This window comes from Polypterus senegalus, chromosome 11, assembly GCF_016835505.1.
Source record: "Polypterus senegalus isolate Bchr_013 chromosome 11, ASM1683550v1, whole genome shotgun sequence".
Classification (NCBI taxonomy): domain Eukaryota; kingdom Metazoa; phylum Chordata; class Cladistia; order Polypteriformes; family Polypteridae; genus Polypterus; species Polypterus senegalus.
Genome location: NC_053164.1, coordinates 63,654,855 through 63,672,655, shown reverse-complemented (window position 1 = coordinate 63,672,655; position 17,801 = coordinate 63,654,855). Strand labels below are relative to the sequence as shown.

Below are 17,801 nucleotides of genomic sequence, written 5' to 3'. Positions count from 1 at the left end.
CTGGTATGCAAACTGCAGAGGGTCGAGGGCATGGCAGACCTGTGGCCTCAGGTGGTGAAGCAGCAGCTGCTCCATGTTCTTCATCACATGTGACGTCGGAGCGACAGGCCGGAAGTCATTCAGCTCACTAGGACGTGATACCTTTGGGACTGGGGTGATGCAAGATGTTTTCCAAAGCCTCAGGACTCTCCCCTGTTTCAGGCTCAGGTTAAACCCCAGCTCCAATGCACAGGCCTTCAGTAGTCGTAACGATACTCCATGCACGGTCCTACAGCCCCACCCGTACTCCTTTCAGAATTGTGCATGTTTGTACATCCAAATCAATATAATTGCCCCTTCCATTCAGTGTTTTGTTAAAAGACAATGACTTCTGACCACTCCTTTTTTGAAATTCTTCTTTTCTATATGTCGATGTGAAAAAGCGAGTGTCCGAGTGTCATACGGAAGCATATTAGGGCCACTGAGAACAAAAAAAAAATCGACCTTTTACTTTTCTTCACTGTGTTTCTATGTTGAGAGTAAAGTCAAAATGTCAACTTTAAACTTTAAATTTCCACTTTAATCTCGTAGTTTATTTTGTCATTAAAGTAGAACATCAGAAATGTCACCTTAAAATCGATGTTTACTCCTTAAACTGCCACAGCCAACTATAGTCGCTTCCCAGAGCAGTTTGCCATCATGCCAGAGCTGATCAGTCAGTGCTGTATATTCGTTGAGCAGCCAGCTCGTGACCACTGGCGCCCCCTGCAGCACTGTAGCCTCACTGTCCCTGGGATTCAGTGGCGGGCACTAGACTAGCCTGTCAGCATCAGCGTTTACCTCTGTCCTGTGTGTGCAGCCAGTTCAAGCAGAGTTGGCTCGGTGATTTACTGAATTTCATCGATGGCATCAGTTACACATTGCACATAGAATAATAGATTGTTGCAGTATTTTTTTTTTTAAGGTTTTACAGTTTATTTGCAGTGCGTAAAATGATCAGCGTTGCAGTAATTGTGATGCTGTTTGCGTGAAAAACAATATGTGTTCATTAAAATGTCACATTTTCTTGGTGAATTGTGATGTTTATTAAAAAGTGCAGCAAAAAAAAGTATTTGACATCCGGGGGCGGTGCATTAACCCCCAAGTACGTGGCAGTTTAAGGGTTAATATGCTAGAGTTTCTCAAACTCCATCGTAACTAAAATCGCATGTCAAATGCTTCGTATTGTTCCCCGACCCAGTCATTAATCACTACATGGGTATTAAAGGGGCTTATTATTATGGCGACAGGGGCGTGCAGGCAGTGATCGCCACACAGAATACATTACATTCATGATATTGCAGCTCTCTGAACATTTTAGAATACCGAGATGTATACTTGATATCGTTTTCATGATGAAATTGCATTAATATATGTATTAAACTTGTAGGGGCACAGCAGTAACAATGAGTTGGTGCCTCGTGCAGGGATTGTTCCTGACTCCTGCAAGATGCCTGCTGTGATGCGTGCCACCCTGGTTGGTATCATTTATTGCAGCAGCACTGTGTCTGTCAAATCTGCTAACCCCCAATTCCTGTACTTCTGTTTTCTTTCTCCACATAACCAACGGCCACACAATAATCATCTGTAATAAATATAAAACCAGCTGTAAGCTTAGAATGCTGACTCTTCAAAACATTTAAAGAGCACTGAAAAATCATAATTATTCCATCCATTCATCCATCCAGGGTCACGTCAGTCCCAGGAAGCATACAGTAGAAGGCAGGACCAATTCCTGAACGGGGCGCCAACTCATTGCTAACGCTATGCCTCCATGCCCCCCACATGTTTAATTATTGACAGTGTACGTTATTTAAATGAAGTTAATAATTTATTTGTATAATGCCATACAGATACTTTAATACCTTTATCATAAAAATAATATCAAGTCAACATCTTAGTATTCTAACAGCACAGAGCTGCAAGCGGATAGCTCTTGGAAATCTAAATCGACTCAGCAGCCAGTCGTCGTCATCTGTAAATACGTGCTCTATTCTATTGAATTGAATTCCTTTATTGTTATTGTATAGTACAATGAGATACAATATGCAAATCCTACATAAACTTAGTTTCCTATAAAATGATAAAATAATAATAGGATAAAAACAATGAAAAAATATACAATGTGAAAGCATATACATGTACGTATAGTGCAGATAGTGCAAATGGTTCATAAAGTGACTCAGGTTGTGCAATCTTATAGCTGTAATAGATAGATAGATAATTTATTAATCCCATGGGGAAATTCAGATACTCCAGCAGCAGCATACTGATATACAATAATATTAAATTAAAGAGCGATAACAATGAAGGTATAACAGACAGACCATAACTTTGTATAATATTAGCGTTTAACACCCAGGTGGAATTGAAGAGTCACATAGTGTGGGGGAGTAACAATCTCCTCAGTCTGTCACTGGAGCAGGACGGTGACAGCAGTTTCCAGTGAGGTGATTGTACTTATAAGTACTGAGAGTTCTACAAGGAGCACTTGATGGACTGATTAAGTGTGTTTAGAGCTCTTAGGATGAAACTGTTTCTGAACTGCAAGGTCCGTACAGGAAAGGCTCTGAAGTGTTTGCCGAATGGGAGAAGTTCAAATAGACTGTTTGCCTGGCTGAGTGGAATCCTTGCAGATTCTGCTGGCTTTCCTGAGTTAGTGTGTGCTATAAAAGTCAAGGGCTGGAAGTTGCACCCCGATAATCCTCTACGCTCTCGACACAACCTGTGAAGCTGTGATACCACACACACAAATAAACAAGTTAAAATACTCTGAGTGGTGTACCGAGAGTAACTTGATTGTACTTATAAGTACAAATAGTTCTACCATAGCACTTAATGGACTAATTGAGTGCGTTCAGAGCTCTTAGGATAAAACTGTTTCTGAAACGCAAGGTCAATGCAGGAAAGCCTCTGAAGTGTTTGCTGAATGCTAGAAGTTCAAATAGACTGTGAGCCTGGCTGAGTGGAATCCATGCAGATTCTGCTGGCTTTCCCGAGTTAGCATGTGCTAAACAATTTAAGGGCTGGAAGCTGCTCCCCGATAATCCTGTACGCTCTCGACACAACCTGTGCAGCTATGATACCACACACAAATTAAACAAACAGGTTAAAATACTCAAGAGTGGTGCACCAAGAGTAACAACGCTAAAGCACCTATGGTATTTGAAATAGTTTGGCCGTTCCGTGCACCATTATACTGAATAGAATAATGATAATCATGCATCCATCCATCCATTTTTCAACCTGCTGAATCCGAACACAGGGTCACGGGGGTCTGCTGGAGCCAATCCCAGCCAACACAGGGCACCAGGCAGGAACCAATCCCAGCAGGGTGCCAACCCACCGCAGGACAGATACAAACACACCAAGCACACACTAGGGCCAATTTAGAATCGCCAATTCACCTAGCCTGCATGTCTTTGGACTGTGGGAGGAAACCGGAGCTCCCGGAGGAAACCCACGCAGACACGGGGAGAACATGCAAACTCCACACAGGGAGGACCCGGGAAGCGATCCCGGGTCTCCTAACTGCGAGCAGCAGCGCTACCACTGCTAATGACAATCAAGTGCCTTAAATTTGTAAACGATATGCAATTAATTTTGGTGTATTTGATAAAGCCCACGGCATGGATGTGAATCTACAAAAGAAAGCACCACTACTTTGACGCTCTTTACCGCCCGTTTGCAAAACCAAAAGGAAACATACGTGTGTACGCATGGTACGAGACTGCCATGAAAATATGTGCAGCTTTATGCCAAGTTTACTTTTTTATACTCCAAGCTCGAACTGAGCATGAAAATGAGCATACGCACCATTTATACAAGAGGCCCCTGGACACTAGAGGCTTATTTTAAAGTTAAGACACCATCGACGTCCTTTGCAATCTACAAATAGGAACAGGAGGCTAAGTTTGGGATCTGTCGACCCAAGAGAGCTGTCTTAAACAGGGGGAAATGTAACGAAGGCTCAGGTGTAGGGGACGGCAGGTCCTCCTAGTAGATGCTCTTGACTTGATGACCCAGTACTCTGATTGGAAAAGAATTCTGGGATGAGATTTATTGGCCAGGATACCATTGAGTGCAGAGGAAAGAGGTGAATCACAGCTGGAAGCTCGAAGAGAGACACCGAGGAATGGGATGTGAGACGAGGGTAGGGGGTGCTTTATGGAAGCTTTGGGATGGGAGATGGGAAGCCACCTTCACTACACTGTTGGGGACTAAGCAGGGCCATGATGGCAGCAGGGAGCCTTTGTTGCATTGCATTGCCCTGTAATCTCCCCTTCCTGATGTGTGTTCTGTAATAAATTCACCATTTCGAATCATTTCTTCAATTCTTATAATTTTAGCTTTGAAAAGATGCCAACCACTCTTTATTTTTAATTGCAATTTCCACTATCCCATTGGTCCAGCGTGCTGGGGTTGGAACTTGCAGCAGGTTACTGTGGAGTCTCCTTGGATTTGTGTGTGGGTTTTCTGCCTCGGTGCTCTCACATTAATTGGGTTACGTGTGTGAGTCAGCAAACATGCATGGGTGGGCAATCTGTTGGACTCTGGGTTAAGCTCCAACCCCTGAATTGGATATCAAAGGTTCATGAAGGAATAAGCTGATGAATATGCCATCGTCTCTCCAGATGACACACTTCGTCTTCCCCTTATGGTACCATAGCTGCTTTTCCTGCAGTCTCTTGTGCTGCTTTACAAAAATACATCAAGAGAGAGCAAGATCAGGTCTGCTGCTTCCAACAGTAGTACTAGGGGGCCAGAATGACCAGGCCGTGGTGGACAATTTAGCCTGGATATTGGGATACACTTCACCATTTATGAAGGATACCCAGGGATCGTTTTAATTTTGAAACAGAATTGCAAAATTTTAAAAAATACAATAAAAATGAAATGAATGAATTAAGTAAATGTTCAAGTTATAATTTAAATGATGGGAGGCATTGGGCTTCATGGGCCCCCTTGAGCTTCATAGGCCCTGGAGCTATGTATCGGCTGCTCCCCTGAATCCTCGGGCCTGTACGGGTGTTACAATGTCCCGGGCCACTAGTGGGCAACGGCCTTTTTCTGTTGCAATACTTAAAAGTCCTGCAAAGACATTTGGGGGATGCAGTGAATGGTGAGGATGAGGGAGTAGAGTTGGCGAAGGTGGAGGAGTTTAAATACTTGGGATCAACAGTACAGAGTAGCGGGGATTGTGGAAGAGAGGTGAAGAAGAGAGTGCAGGCAGGGTGGAGTGGGTGGAGAAGAGTGTCAGGAGTGATTGGTGACAGACGGGTATCATCAAGAGTGACAGTGAAGGTCTACAGGACGGTAGTGAGACCAGCTATGTTATATGGGCTGGAGACAGTGGCACAGGAGACAGAGCTGGAAGTGGCAGAGTTAAAGATGCTGAGATTTGCATTGGGTGTGACGAGGATGGACAGGATTAGAAATGAGGACATTAGAGGGTCAGCTCAAGTTGGACGGTTTGGGAGGCAAAGTCAGGGAGGCGAGATTGTGTTGGTTTGGACATGTGCAGAGGAGAGATGAGGGGTACATTGAGAGAAGGATGATAAGGATAGAGCTGACAGGCAAGAGGAGAAGAAGAAGGTCTAAGAGAAGGTTTATGGATTTGGTAAGAGAGGACATGCAGGTGACGGGTGTAAGAGAACAAGATGACGAGGACAGGAAGAGATGGAAGAAAATGATCCTCTGTGGCAACCCCTAACATGAGCAGCCGACAGAAGAAGAAGAAGAAGAAGAAGAAGAAGTGTTTGCCAGAGTCCCTGTGGGAGTGGAGGTGACCCAGAAGCGTTTCTCAGTAGGCTGGAGTGTATCAGAGGTCCACCTGGGTCAAGCCTTATAAAGGGCTCCAAATCCTGAGGAGCTGAGGCAGGGGCCCAATCTGGAATGAGGAAGAGGGTGGTAGTTTATAGTGGAAGAAGACAATCGGAAGGTAGGAAGGAGAGAAATCATTCTGAATATCTGGGTAGATAGTCTTGGAAAGGCGAGCCCAGGTGGGTGTAGTCGTCTCTCTCCTTATGTATTGTGTTCACTCTTTCCTTTATCCCCTCCTTTGTGTGTTTATTTTTGTTAATAAAATTGCATTCTTACCACTTGCTTGGATTGTGCTACTTTCGTTCTGTGAACAGGTTATGCTACGGAGCGCCCCCATGTGGTTACAATTCATGCACATTAATATCGTCTATATGTCACCTACAAACACCTGCACAATTCTGGTCACACAAAGATAATGGCGAGATGGAAGCTCCATAGTGTCCCTGTAAAGTGATCCATTGCTGATTGATTATCCACAAAGGGTCCGCTTTGGTAGCTGACGTTAGGCACCTTCAGGTGCTTCTGGGATCTCTCCACTGGGGACAATGTAATCCTAGTCTTAGGTGGTGTGCAATTGTTGAGAACTGAAGAGTTCCTAAACAGAAAGCGTCCTAAAAATGTTCACTTGAGGCGGAGTGTAGGTGCCAGAGAGGACCAACAGGCATCCTTGCCAGGATAAAGGAGGGATTCACGCTTGGCCAGGAGGCCATAATGGAAGAAGCACTTCATTTTCCCCACATGACAGGTGGCCGTGTTTCTCAAGGGCGGACCAGTTTAAGACACCCACAGGGCGGCATGGGAGTTGGAGTCTGGAAACACAGCCCTGTTGGGGTTTTTGGGGACCACCAGTGGGCGATGATGGAGGAAGACTGCCCTGGTTTCTGCATAACCTGTAAATACTCCGGACAACTTGGACAGGTGACTGGAAGCAGTTCCTGGGTGTAGTTTAAAAGGAAGCAGCTGCCTCAGTTAAACTAATTTAGAGTCGGGAGGCTACGGGTGACACTCTTGGAGAAAGGAAGGTGGAAGAATTTAATTGATGTGATTGTATTGAGTCTGATCTTGGCAAGGGTGATTATCAGAAAGGGACTTTAGTTTAATAAATATCTTTGATTTAACCCCAGAATCGAGTTGGGTATTAATGTGTCTGAGGTTTGGAGCTTGGGTGGCACCCCCTGGTGGTTACAGGGGTAAAATAAAAACCCCGGCTAGTGCGGAAAAGGGAAACAAAGAATCTTTAGAGATGAAAAGATTTATTTTACAAAACAATGTTCTATAATGCCCTGTGGTGGGCTGGCACCCTGCCTGGGGTTTGTTTCCTGACTTGCACCCTGTGTGGGCTGGATTGGCTCCAGCAGACACCCGTGACCCTGTAGTTAGGATATAGCGGGTGGGATAATGGATGGGATGGAAGTTCTATAATAGTCACAAGAGTAAACAAGGCAAAAGGAGTCACCTGAAAAGGCGATCCAACGGCAAACAATGTCCCAAAATACGACACAAACAATGGTTGCCAAAACAAAGCAAAGGCGTCCAGTGATAAAAGGAAATCCAGCAAAACTCACCAACGTTGTCTCATTCAATGAACCTCAAGGAGGTGTGGATACTCCTAAGCCTTTATAGGACTGAGGGCACTTCCTTGTGGTGATGGGCAGATGGTCCCACCCTACAAAAGAAAAGGAATAAGACGTATAAACATAAAGAAACCACATGAATGTTAATGTTAACATTAAAAAATGAACAAAACAGTGAAGAAATTGAAAAAGTGAACCCCAGCTGGGAGGGGAACCCTGGCTGAAACACAAGAACAGAAAACCAAGACGTCCGATCCTTATCACAAACATTCTGCTTCCCATCTGCCAACAACTCATTGCCAGGTTGTGTCGGATGCCTTGGCAGGGCCCCCATTTTTTTTCTGATGCCCAGATTCGAGCCTGCAGCAAATATAAAGTTCAATGAGCGGCCCACGAATGTGTCAGCTACCTGAGCACAAAGTCCCCTTCTGGTACAGGCCTTCTTCAGTTTTCTTTTTTTGCAATTAGGTTCTAACGGCTGTAATAAGCAGACAAAGTACTCAAAAAGGGTTGGGGTGGTAGCCCCGTATAATGTCTTCCAGACGCAAACAAAAATGATTAGACTTTTGTCTGAGGGATCAAAACATGGAAACGATTGGACCAGACACGGCGTCACAGCAGAGGGACGTATGTGAAACCATCGAAGGGAAACAGGGGCTGGCGTCTTTGTACCGGGACCGGAAGTGGTATCTTCTTGGGTGGAGTAGCCATTTTGGGAGCCTGGATATGGAGAAGGTAAGCGTGATGTCTTATTATTTTACTTCCTTGGATCTGAAGATAGAAAGAGAGAGGCATTAGTATCCTACACAAACCTTATGTCTTGCTGGATTTCACTCATCTCTGGGCTTGTTGATTGTCTCCTAAACGTGCGCGTGTGACACTGCCCAGAAGCGTGAACATTTTGAGATGGGGCTGGTGGGTAGGCAATGGGAGAGAAGGCAGAAGTCAGAAGTGGTGGAGCCATCACCTTAGAAGTAGTTAATGCAGAAGGTGAGTTAAACTTATGAGGCCTGCTCTCCTCTATTTGGCCCAGGTACACGGCCACCAGACATCTCAGGAAGGATCCAGGATGGTGTTGGCTCACAGTGACCCAAAGTGAGCAGTGTGAGGAGAACATGTTAACATGAGAACATGAGAACATGAGAACAGTAGGAGCAGCAATCGCATTTTCAGGGCGGCCAAGGAAGGAGATGGCCTCCAGTAAATCTCACATGACGTGAGATGGAGATGCACTTCTTTGGCCAATGTGTTAGATTAGGAGTATTAGCAATGAAAAAATGTCAGCTGAATCATCTTCTTTTGGCTCCTCCCATTAGGGGTCGCCACAGCAGATCATCTTTCTGTCCTCATCATCTTGTTCTGTCACACCCATCACCTGCATGTCCTCCCTCACCACATCCATAAACCTTCTCTTAGGCCTTCCTCTTCTCCTCTTCCCTGGTAGCTCTATCTTTAACATCCTTCTCCCAACATACCCAGCATCTCTCCTCTGCACATGTCCAAACCAACGCAATCCCACCTCTCTGACTTTGCCTCCAAACTGTCCAACTTGAGCTGACCTTCTAATGTCCTCATTTCTAATCCTGTCCATCCTCGTCACCCCCAATGCAAATCTTAGCATCTTTAACTCTGCCACTTCCAGCTCTGTCTCCTTTGCCACCGTCTGTAACAACAATGTAAGTTTAATGTCACTGTGTTCTGTACCAGAAATTATTTTATAAATTCACTCACATGTGCAGGGCAAAGTTAGCACACAGGGGCTGTCAGCATTTAGAAACTGCTAGTCTGGCATTTGAAGAGTAAAGGGGACTACTGCGAAAACAGGCATTGTACTATTCCTGTATGTTAGAGATGAAATTGAATCCTTTCCTTTCCTTGCTTGGAAACCAAGGAATGGGCCTACACGTTGAGAAAACAGCATATAAACACGTGGACAGCAGCCAAACGCTTCAAGGCCGAAAGACAAATGAGTGATATTGTCATTCGTCCCGAAAATCCTTTCAGAGCAGCGATGGAAAATGGCAGACTGTATACAAGATCCCACCTTGGTATTGTCTGCTATGGCTTCCTCCGTTTGTAATGCTGTGTAAATTGTCAGTAAAGAAAGCTAAGTTATTTTCTCTTATGTGATTTTTACCGCCGTATGGGAGGGATATCGCCTTTTAATATCATATCTCTATATTTTTCGGTTACTTAAAATGCCGCAATTATAAAAGAACTTATTCCAATTAGGGAGCTATATCGCCCCCTAAAGGAAACACCGTCTCCAACCCATATAACATAACTGGTCTCACTAAACCATCCAGTAGACCTTCTCTTTCACTCTTGCTGATACCTGTCTTCTTCTTCTTCTTCTTCTTCTTCTTCTTCTTCTTCCTTTGGCTGCTACTGTTAGTGGTTGTCACAGCGGATCATCTTCTTCCATATCTTTCTGTCCTCATCATCTTGTTCTGTTACACCCATTACCTGAATGTCCTCTCTTTTACCACATCCATAAACCTTCTCTTAGGCCTTCCTCTTTCCCTCTTCCCTGGCAGCTCTATCCTTAGCATCCTTCTCCCAATATACCCAGCATCTCTCCACTGCACATGTCTAAACTAACGCAATCTCGCCTCTCTGACTTTGTCACCCAACTTGAGCTGACCCTCTAATGTCCTCGTTTCTAATCCTATCCATCTTTGTCACACACAATGCAAATCTTAGAATCTTTAACTCTGCCACCTCCAGCTGTGTCTCCTGTGCCACCAACTCCAACCCATATACCATAGCTGGTCTCACTACCGTCCTGTAGACCTTCCCTTTCACTCCTGCTGATACCTGTCTTCTTCTTCTTCTTCTTCTTCCTTTGGCTGCTCCTGTTAGTGGTCGCCACAGTGGATCATCTTCTTCCATATCTTTCTGTCCTCTGCATCTTGTTCTTTAACACCCAGCACCTGCATGTCCTTTCTCATCACATCAATCATTTTGCCACCACCTAGTGGATGAAATAACATCAAGTTGCAAAAAAGAATGAATACTTACTTCAATGTGTTCAGCCACTTTAAATTTATATTATAGCAGAGCCTTCAACCAAAAACACAACGGCAAATGCAAAGTCATAAAGATAGATAGATAGATAGATAGATAGATAGATAGATAGATAGATAGATAGATAGATAGATAGATAGATAGATAGATAGGCCACTTTTAGAACAAATTGAAACTGAACCATTGTTCGAATTGATGACAACGATGTGAATTGGTCATCAGACATTGACACAAGATAGTCAAACTGATGCACAAGGCACTGCAAAATCAAAAAGCCGTGACAGGCCTGGTGATTTTGGTCTTGTAATGTATCACTGTGCTGAGACAACAGCTGCGTGGCAAAAAGGCAAAATGATTGCAATTAAGTGCAAGGACAAGATAGATGTTAGTCTACAAAATACTGTTAATGTTCACGTTAGGGACAATATGGAAGCCACTAAGCCCTGAGCTGTGGTAGCCTACAATAACACAACGGGTATATCAACCACGTGGATCAGACACTGACATTCCACCCTCTTATGTGCAAGCAAAAGAATCTCTCAATTATAATCAAAAAATCCTGGGACGAGACGAGACTTTTTCAGAGAGACACTTTCACATCCCGTGAGACGAGACTTAACCACGCATGGGGCCGGAAATAAAAGACAAAGAGTAGGTGACAAAGTAGAATGTCGTAAAGAATTCAAAACCATTGGCGCGATACACATGCAGAGCAGGTTAGAGATAATGAAAGTACGAACATTCGACAGTCTCAAAAAAACTGATAGTAAAGATCGCATTAGCGCAAAGAAACGGAAACTATTACTCGGTGAAATAACGGAGCAGCGAAAAGAGATTGAATATATTGTTCAGATTTAAACTTTAAGTCAGAGACTTGTAGATCGTCTAATTCGTGTTGCCATCAGGGAAAAGTAGTGTTTCTCCCCAGTGAAGAGACGTATCCACGAGAATTAAAAGATTGGTTGTTTGGTGAAAGTGAAATCCACATACGTGAGCAGCAGAGACATGAAGTGGCTGGCACGTAGCACAGGCCGTGGGGGTTGGCAAGCGAAGCCCCCTCATTTATTATTAATATCAAACTGTGTTGTAGCAGGAGCTCCATTTCCTCGATCCTGCATGTGAACCACCACTATAACTGGAATCGTTTGGAAGGTGGATCTCCACCAAATGATAAGATTAAAATATGTTCCTAGTGACAATGTCCAAGTCTCTGTGAGGTTACCGAGTCCCCCCCTGCACTCCCTCAATATGAACTCTACCAGGTGACATCACAATGAGGACTAATAGAAATGCAGAGTGTCAGGCCGGCCCTGCTAGTCTACGTGTAAGCAGGCATAGAGCAATGCACGTCATGCTTTCTCTTGTTGGCCTCATCTACTTTTCGTTTCCTTGCAGGGCTCTGCCTCTCCAGCTGCTCAGTTCTCTGCTTGGTGACCAGAGCATTAACAGTAAGCACGAGAGTGACAAGGAAAAGCTGGGGTCAGAAGCAGAAGCATTTGAACTTGAGAATGCGCTTGTCGGGGGCGTTATAAACCAGCTTCTTAAGGAAGTCAAGCCAGGCGTGGTCAACGGGAGCGCGACCAGGTCAATCCTACGGCTCGTTGTTGATGACTGTATGGAAGAAGGCGACTACGACTCCTGCTTGGAGGCTTTGAATAAAGCCAAAGAGCTCATCTCTCAGGTGCAAAATGACACAGGAAAGTCCATGAAAATTGAGTCTGCACCCCCAGATGTTGAGGTGAGGAAGATGAAGATGTGAATCCTAGCTTGCTTCTTCTTCTTAGTCATTTTCCTGTATCTCGCATCTCAAATGGCTCTTGACTCTTCTTGTTAAGGATATGCAAATGGTGTTGATATTCCCCAACTGAGGAGTAGGAAGTCATTGTTTATATTTTTTTTCTCCTTTCAGGTCAAAGAAGAGATTCCAAAGAAAAAGGACATTCTAGAGGGGAAGGCTGTCTTTGCTGTAGCCTTGGTGCTGCCGCTCATGGTTATGTTAGGTTTCTGCATGATTAGAGCATTTAAAAGAAAGAAGACTGGACAGGCAGAAGAAAGTGAAATGGAGGCCAAGAGACTGCTGTCCACACCACGCCTGGCCAATTAGAACTGAACAAACAGGGCCTTTGAGGAAAAACAGTTTTGTCACATTTTCCAGATGGAGTCCTAAAAGTCTCTTCATGTGCTTCTGAGTTGCCATCAACTTGAAAGAGAGATCCTCTCCATGAATATCCAGGAGGAGTGTTGGATATTCCAGCCAGTTGAGAACCACGCAGACGGCTACCACTTTGATCAGGTTGGTCTACAGAAACTCTGATGGAACATTAGTGGGAAATGCTGATCTCCTCCTTAATTGCCTCCCCATTGTCCTATCCCTCGAAAACACACATGATGACAACTGCAGTAGGCTGTTCTAATGGTTCTGCCTGGTCGATTTTTGTCTGTGCAATAGGATTAGTTGTCAGCTTCAGTGTAAATTTAATGGACTTTTTATGTTAAGCTAACATTTATCGCAATGGGCTCCTCCATTGACCATCATCAGTCTGGTCCAGGCTTAATTCTTGGCTCAACACCAAATCCTTAATCAAAAAGTTACGTTAGACCATCAATAGCACACTGCTATGTGGCTTTCTTTGTGACAATGATGTCACTGTTCATCTCAATAAAGAAGGATTAAACACGCCAACCTTCCAGCAGTACCACAGCCAGTGCTTGGATCCTTTCCTCTTCCATCCTGTCCCAATTCTTGATCTCTGCCTAACACTCTCAACTCAACTTCTTCCCTAATGTAACCCCAATTGTTTTTTTACTTCTGGGTCCACCTTAGAGTAGCCTCCAGTATTACTCTGTAAAGTAATATGAATGGCAGGCCCATGGGTTCTGCTGTCCTTCTCCAGGATCTCCACAAGAGTAAGTCTCAAAAGAGTCTGAATGTCCAGGCAGCCTAAACATCAGTTTTGATGACAAAGGGCCATTCATGTATTAATAAGTTTTATTTTCAGAGATCCCATTGTCTATTCAAAGGTGGCCTTTTCACTTTCTAGATGTAATATTTAATTAACATTTAATGACATTACATTCAGATTAGGTCAGGTTGGGGAAAATGTACTGGTACAGCGCATTGCCACACCCACCGCATGATGAAACAGCTCAGAATCTTGGTTGGTATCACCCAATCAGACACACGGTCCAGTCCCACTGTCCGGAACTGACCGTCTAGCTGCTGCTGCCAGGTTTTACGTGGACATCCCCTTGGTCTGGTCTAGACACTCGATCCTCCAAAATGAGGATTTTGCGAGCTGGATCACCCTCGGGGAATCGCACCACATGGCTATAGTGCCATAACTGACAATCCCTCACAATGCTGGTAATCTCACTCTGACTTAGTGAACAACCACTCATTCGACACGAAATCAAACCAATGGTACCCAAGGACTTTCCACAGAGACACAGTACAAAAGGAGTCCAGTCTTCATCTCCGGTCACTGGATAGTGTCCATGTCTCGCAACCATATAGCAAGACAGGGAGCACCAGGACTCTAAAGACTTGGACTTTCGTCCTTTTGCATAGATATCTTGAGCATCACACACCCCTTTCCAGCGACCTCATGACCCCCCATTCTCTCCCAATCCGTCTGCTGACGTCACAGGGAGAGTCACCAGAGACATGAATGTCACTGCTGAGGTAAGTAAACCTCTCGACAAAGTTGACACTCTCTCCGCAAACAGACACACTGCTGATGGCCGTGCCCAAGAGGTCATTAAAGGCCTGGATTTTAGTTTTTATCAGGACCCTCACAAGCCGAGAAACTCAGACCCCTCACTTAGTCTCTCGAGCACCCCGATCGGAGCCTCCATTGACTCCATGAAGATCACAGCATCGTCACCAAGTCAAGATCCATGAATCTTTCTTCACCAACTGAAACACCAACTGAAACATAATGTCTCAGATGTGTTCTATTGGATTTAGGTCTCCATGGATATACCTCCCCAGATATACCATCACTGACCCACCACCAAACCAGTCATGCTGAACAATGTCCCAGGCAGCATAACGTTCTCCACAGCTTCTCCAGACCCTTTCACGTCTGTTACATGTGCTCAGGGTGAACCTGCTCTCATCTGTGAAAAGCACAGGGCACCTGCCAGTGGTGGACATACCAATTGAGCTCCACGGTGCCCACTAGAGGATGTCGGGCCCTCAGGCCACCCTCATAAGTCTGTTTCTTATTGTTTGCTCAGAGACATTCACACCAGTGGCCTGGCTGCCTGCTGGAGGTCATTTTGTAGGCTCTGCCAGTGCTCATCCTGTTCCTCCTTGCACAAAGGAGCATATACCGGTGGGTCCTGCTGAAGGCTTAAGGACCTTCTACAAGGGGTCCTATCCAGCTCTCCTAGAGTAACTGCCTGTCTGTCCCTTGGAATCTCCTCCATGCCCGGGACACTGTGCTAGGAGACACAGCAAACCTTCTGGCAATGACACGTGGCATTGATGTGCCATCCTGGAGAAGTTGGACTACCTGTGCCAGCTCTGTAGGGTCCAGGTATGGCCTCATGGTACCAGTAGTGACATAGACTGTAGCCAGATGCAAAACAACTGACAAAACAGATGAGGAGGGAAAAATGTCAGTGGCTTCCCTCGACCTGTTAACCCATACATTCCTGTCTTGGGGGTCATCTCATTGTTGCCCCTCTAATGCACCAAAGCAGCTGAAACTGATGAACAGCCACTCTGCTACTTAACTGAGAAGATCAACAGCCCACAAGTGTCACTGAATTGATGCTATGCTTGGATTGAAAAGGGTTCCTGTAATTATTTTTAACAGTTTATAATGCCTTTCCTATATATCTCTGTAATGATGTTGATATCCACATATCATCGAATGCCTTTCATGTGTTTCATATCTATCTATTTATGCTATAAAGTGCCTTTCATATCTATCTATTTATGCTATAAAGTGCCTTTCATATCTATCTATCTATCTATTATAATATAGTGACTTTCATATATCTATATACAGTATATCAATTATATAGTACCTTTCATATCTATCTATCTATCTATCTATCTATCTATCTATTATATAGTACCTTTCATATCTAACAATCTATCTACAGTATTATTATATAGTGCCTTTCACATCTACTGTATCTATTTTTTATATAGTGCCTTTCATATCTATCTATCTATTTATCTATTATTATATAGTGCCTTTCACATCTATCCATCTATCTTTTATATAGTGCCTTTCATATCTATCTATCTATCTATCTATCTATCTATCTATCTATCTATCTATCTATCACCTTTTATATCTCTCATCTAATTTCTAGAGTGCTTTTGCCGTCTCTTTTCCATATATAGTGCCTTTCATATTTATCTGTTACATAATGCCTTTAACATCTATTGATTAGTGATGAGCACTACACAAAAATAAACTGAATTGAGTCTCGTTTATATTTTTCTTTACCCGTCCTTTTCTCCATTGATGCCCATCTATCTACTGTAGCTAACTATCCTGTAACTCTTACATCTACCTATCCGTCCATCTAAGTTTGCTTTATTCACTAATCCTGGCACTGCAGATCTCGATCTACTTTATGTAATGCCTCTCCATCTCTCTCTCTGACTTGTATATAGCAGGTTGTATAATCTATCTGGCTATTATGTAGAGTCCTTCACATTTATCTATTCCTCTCTCTGCTCTACTTGCTAATCCTGTTTCATTAACTGCACACCACATATGTGACAAGAATGATTCCTTGAACCTGAACTTAAACATAACAATTTTCACCTGACAGGTGTGAAGAACGTGTGTAATTGTACTTGTGGTAATCTGACAATATTATACTTAAGTGTTTTATTTATTTATTCTTTTTGGCGATGTGGGGATATGTTGTGGCTTTGACATTTCTAGGAGTGGCTCAAGTCCCCCAAAAGACAAATCCACTCAGTCCCCCCCCCACACCCCGACGCCACCCAAGGTGGCTTTGTGTCACCCACCCCTGTGTTATCCTGCTGCCCCTCTCATCCCACACTATGGAGCTGTGTAAAGCTTTGGGCTCAAACTGTAGCAGAAACTCAGGCCTGGAAGGTTTCAACTGCAGGTTTGAGCAGACACGGACCCCCTTATATGGCCTCCTGTTACAGCGCTGAGCCACTGTCACCGGTGCCTTTAATTCCAATGAAGCACCTTCAGGAACAGTAAGGGTTAATGTGACTTTTGAGCAGCCTAACAATCCATAGGGGGGCTGGCGGGGCTGGAGCATGAGGCCCACGTTGCCCTCAAGGTTTCAACAGAGAGAAGCAGGCAGGGTGGGAGTCTACCCTGTAACAGTGGGAACGACCAGAGAGAAATCCGAGCTGCCAAAGGAATTCCATCAGGATTAAGAGCTCGCTAGGGAGGGCTGGGGGGTGTGGGGGGATGGGGAATCCTGCATTTATTCTTCCACTCGTATTTTTGGGGTATTCAGACCTCCTTGACGTTTCGGGGCCGTCTACGTTTTAGCATTTTATCTTTGATTTGCCTTAGTGACAGTCCCTCTCATGTTTCATTTCTCATAACTTTTTAGCAGGCCACTGTCCCCCTGGCTGTCTTTCCTAACCTCTTGTTGTTTGCCACATAAAATATCGCGACGACGTTCAGCTTCAACTGCAGCTCTGTCCTTAAGTGGGGTGCACATCTGGTGGTGACATGACACCCTAAAAGTCTGTCATGTTAGTACAGAGAACAAAAAGTCTCTTACAGAGAGCCGATGACATCAGCGAGTAAATGATCTACTGGCTTGTTTGACAAAGCCGGCTGCCAGGAGGTCACCATGGCCCGTGGTCCTGAGGACATGTGTCACAGGCACATGCCGATTTCACTGGGGGTAGGGAGGAGTGATGCAAGAGTAATAAAAATAACAAGACATCTTAATAGTGCAGCAACATCAGCCAGGCGTGCGCCCAACTGCCCAGGAACTTAATGGCCACCGCCATTCAGTATATAATGTGGATTTTACATCCGGAGGTGTCACCAGGGTGACCAAGTGTTGAGGTGTTTGTGATAGCGGGCCGGGATGGACTGCATGTACCCGCTTACCTGTCCAGAATCGCCATAGAGTGGATGGGCATTACTACCGAGTTGGCTGGTGTTCCCTTTCCTGGGTGGGACACCCCCTATGCGCCTTTACTGGATCGCCCATGGGCACGGCCACAGAAAACCTGGGAATAGACGTCATGTTGGCCAACCCTGCTGGATGCCGCTAGAGGATTTTGTAGAGAGCTAATGTCCCCATTTTGAGGAGCTTCCAATGTAGAGTGCAGTACCAATGGAATTACCTCATGATCCAACATCAAAGGTGACCTCATGATCCAAC

General features: G+C 44.5%; 1 protein-coding gene across 1 annotated transcript; it reads left to right on the top strand.

The window, feature by feature from the left end:
- The first annotated feature begins 8,000 nt into the window (after positions 1–8,000).
- Positions 8,001–12,548, top strand: LOC120538560. Its single transcript, XM_039767956.1, has 4 exons — positions 8,001–8,150; positions 8,449–8,510; positions 11,838–12,180; positions 12,352–12,548. The coding sequence occupies exons 1-4, from the start codon at positions 8,001–8,003 to the stop codon at positions 12,544–12,546; spliced, it is 750 nt and encodes a 249-aa protein (XP_039623890.1). The 3' UTR covers positions 12,547–12,548.
- The last annotated feature ends 5,253 nt before the right edge of the window (positions 12,549–17,801 follow it).

Bases quoted from the DNA above. Each gene is read 5' to 3' on its own strand.
- LOC120538560 (XM_039767956.1), top strand. From the start codon at position 8,001: ATGGAAACGATTGGACCAGACACGGCGTCACAGCAGAGGGACGTATGT. The intron at 8,511-11,837 runs GTGAGCAGTGTG...GTTTCCTTGCAG, and splicing joins TTGGCTCACAGTGACCCAAA to GGCTCTGCCTCTCCAGCTGC. The intron at 12,181-12,351 runs GTGAGGAAGATG...TTCTCCTTTCAG, and splicing joins CTGCACCCCCAGATGTTGAG to GTCAAAGAAGAGATTCCAAA.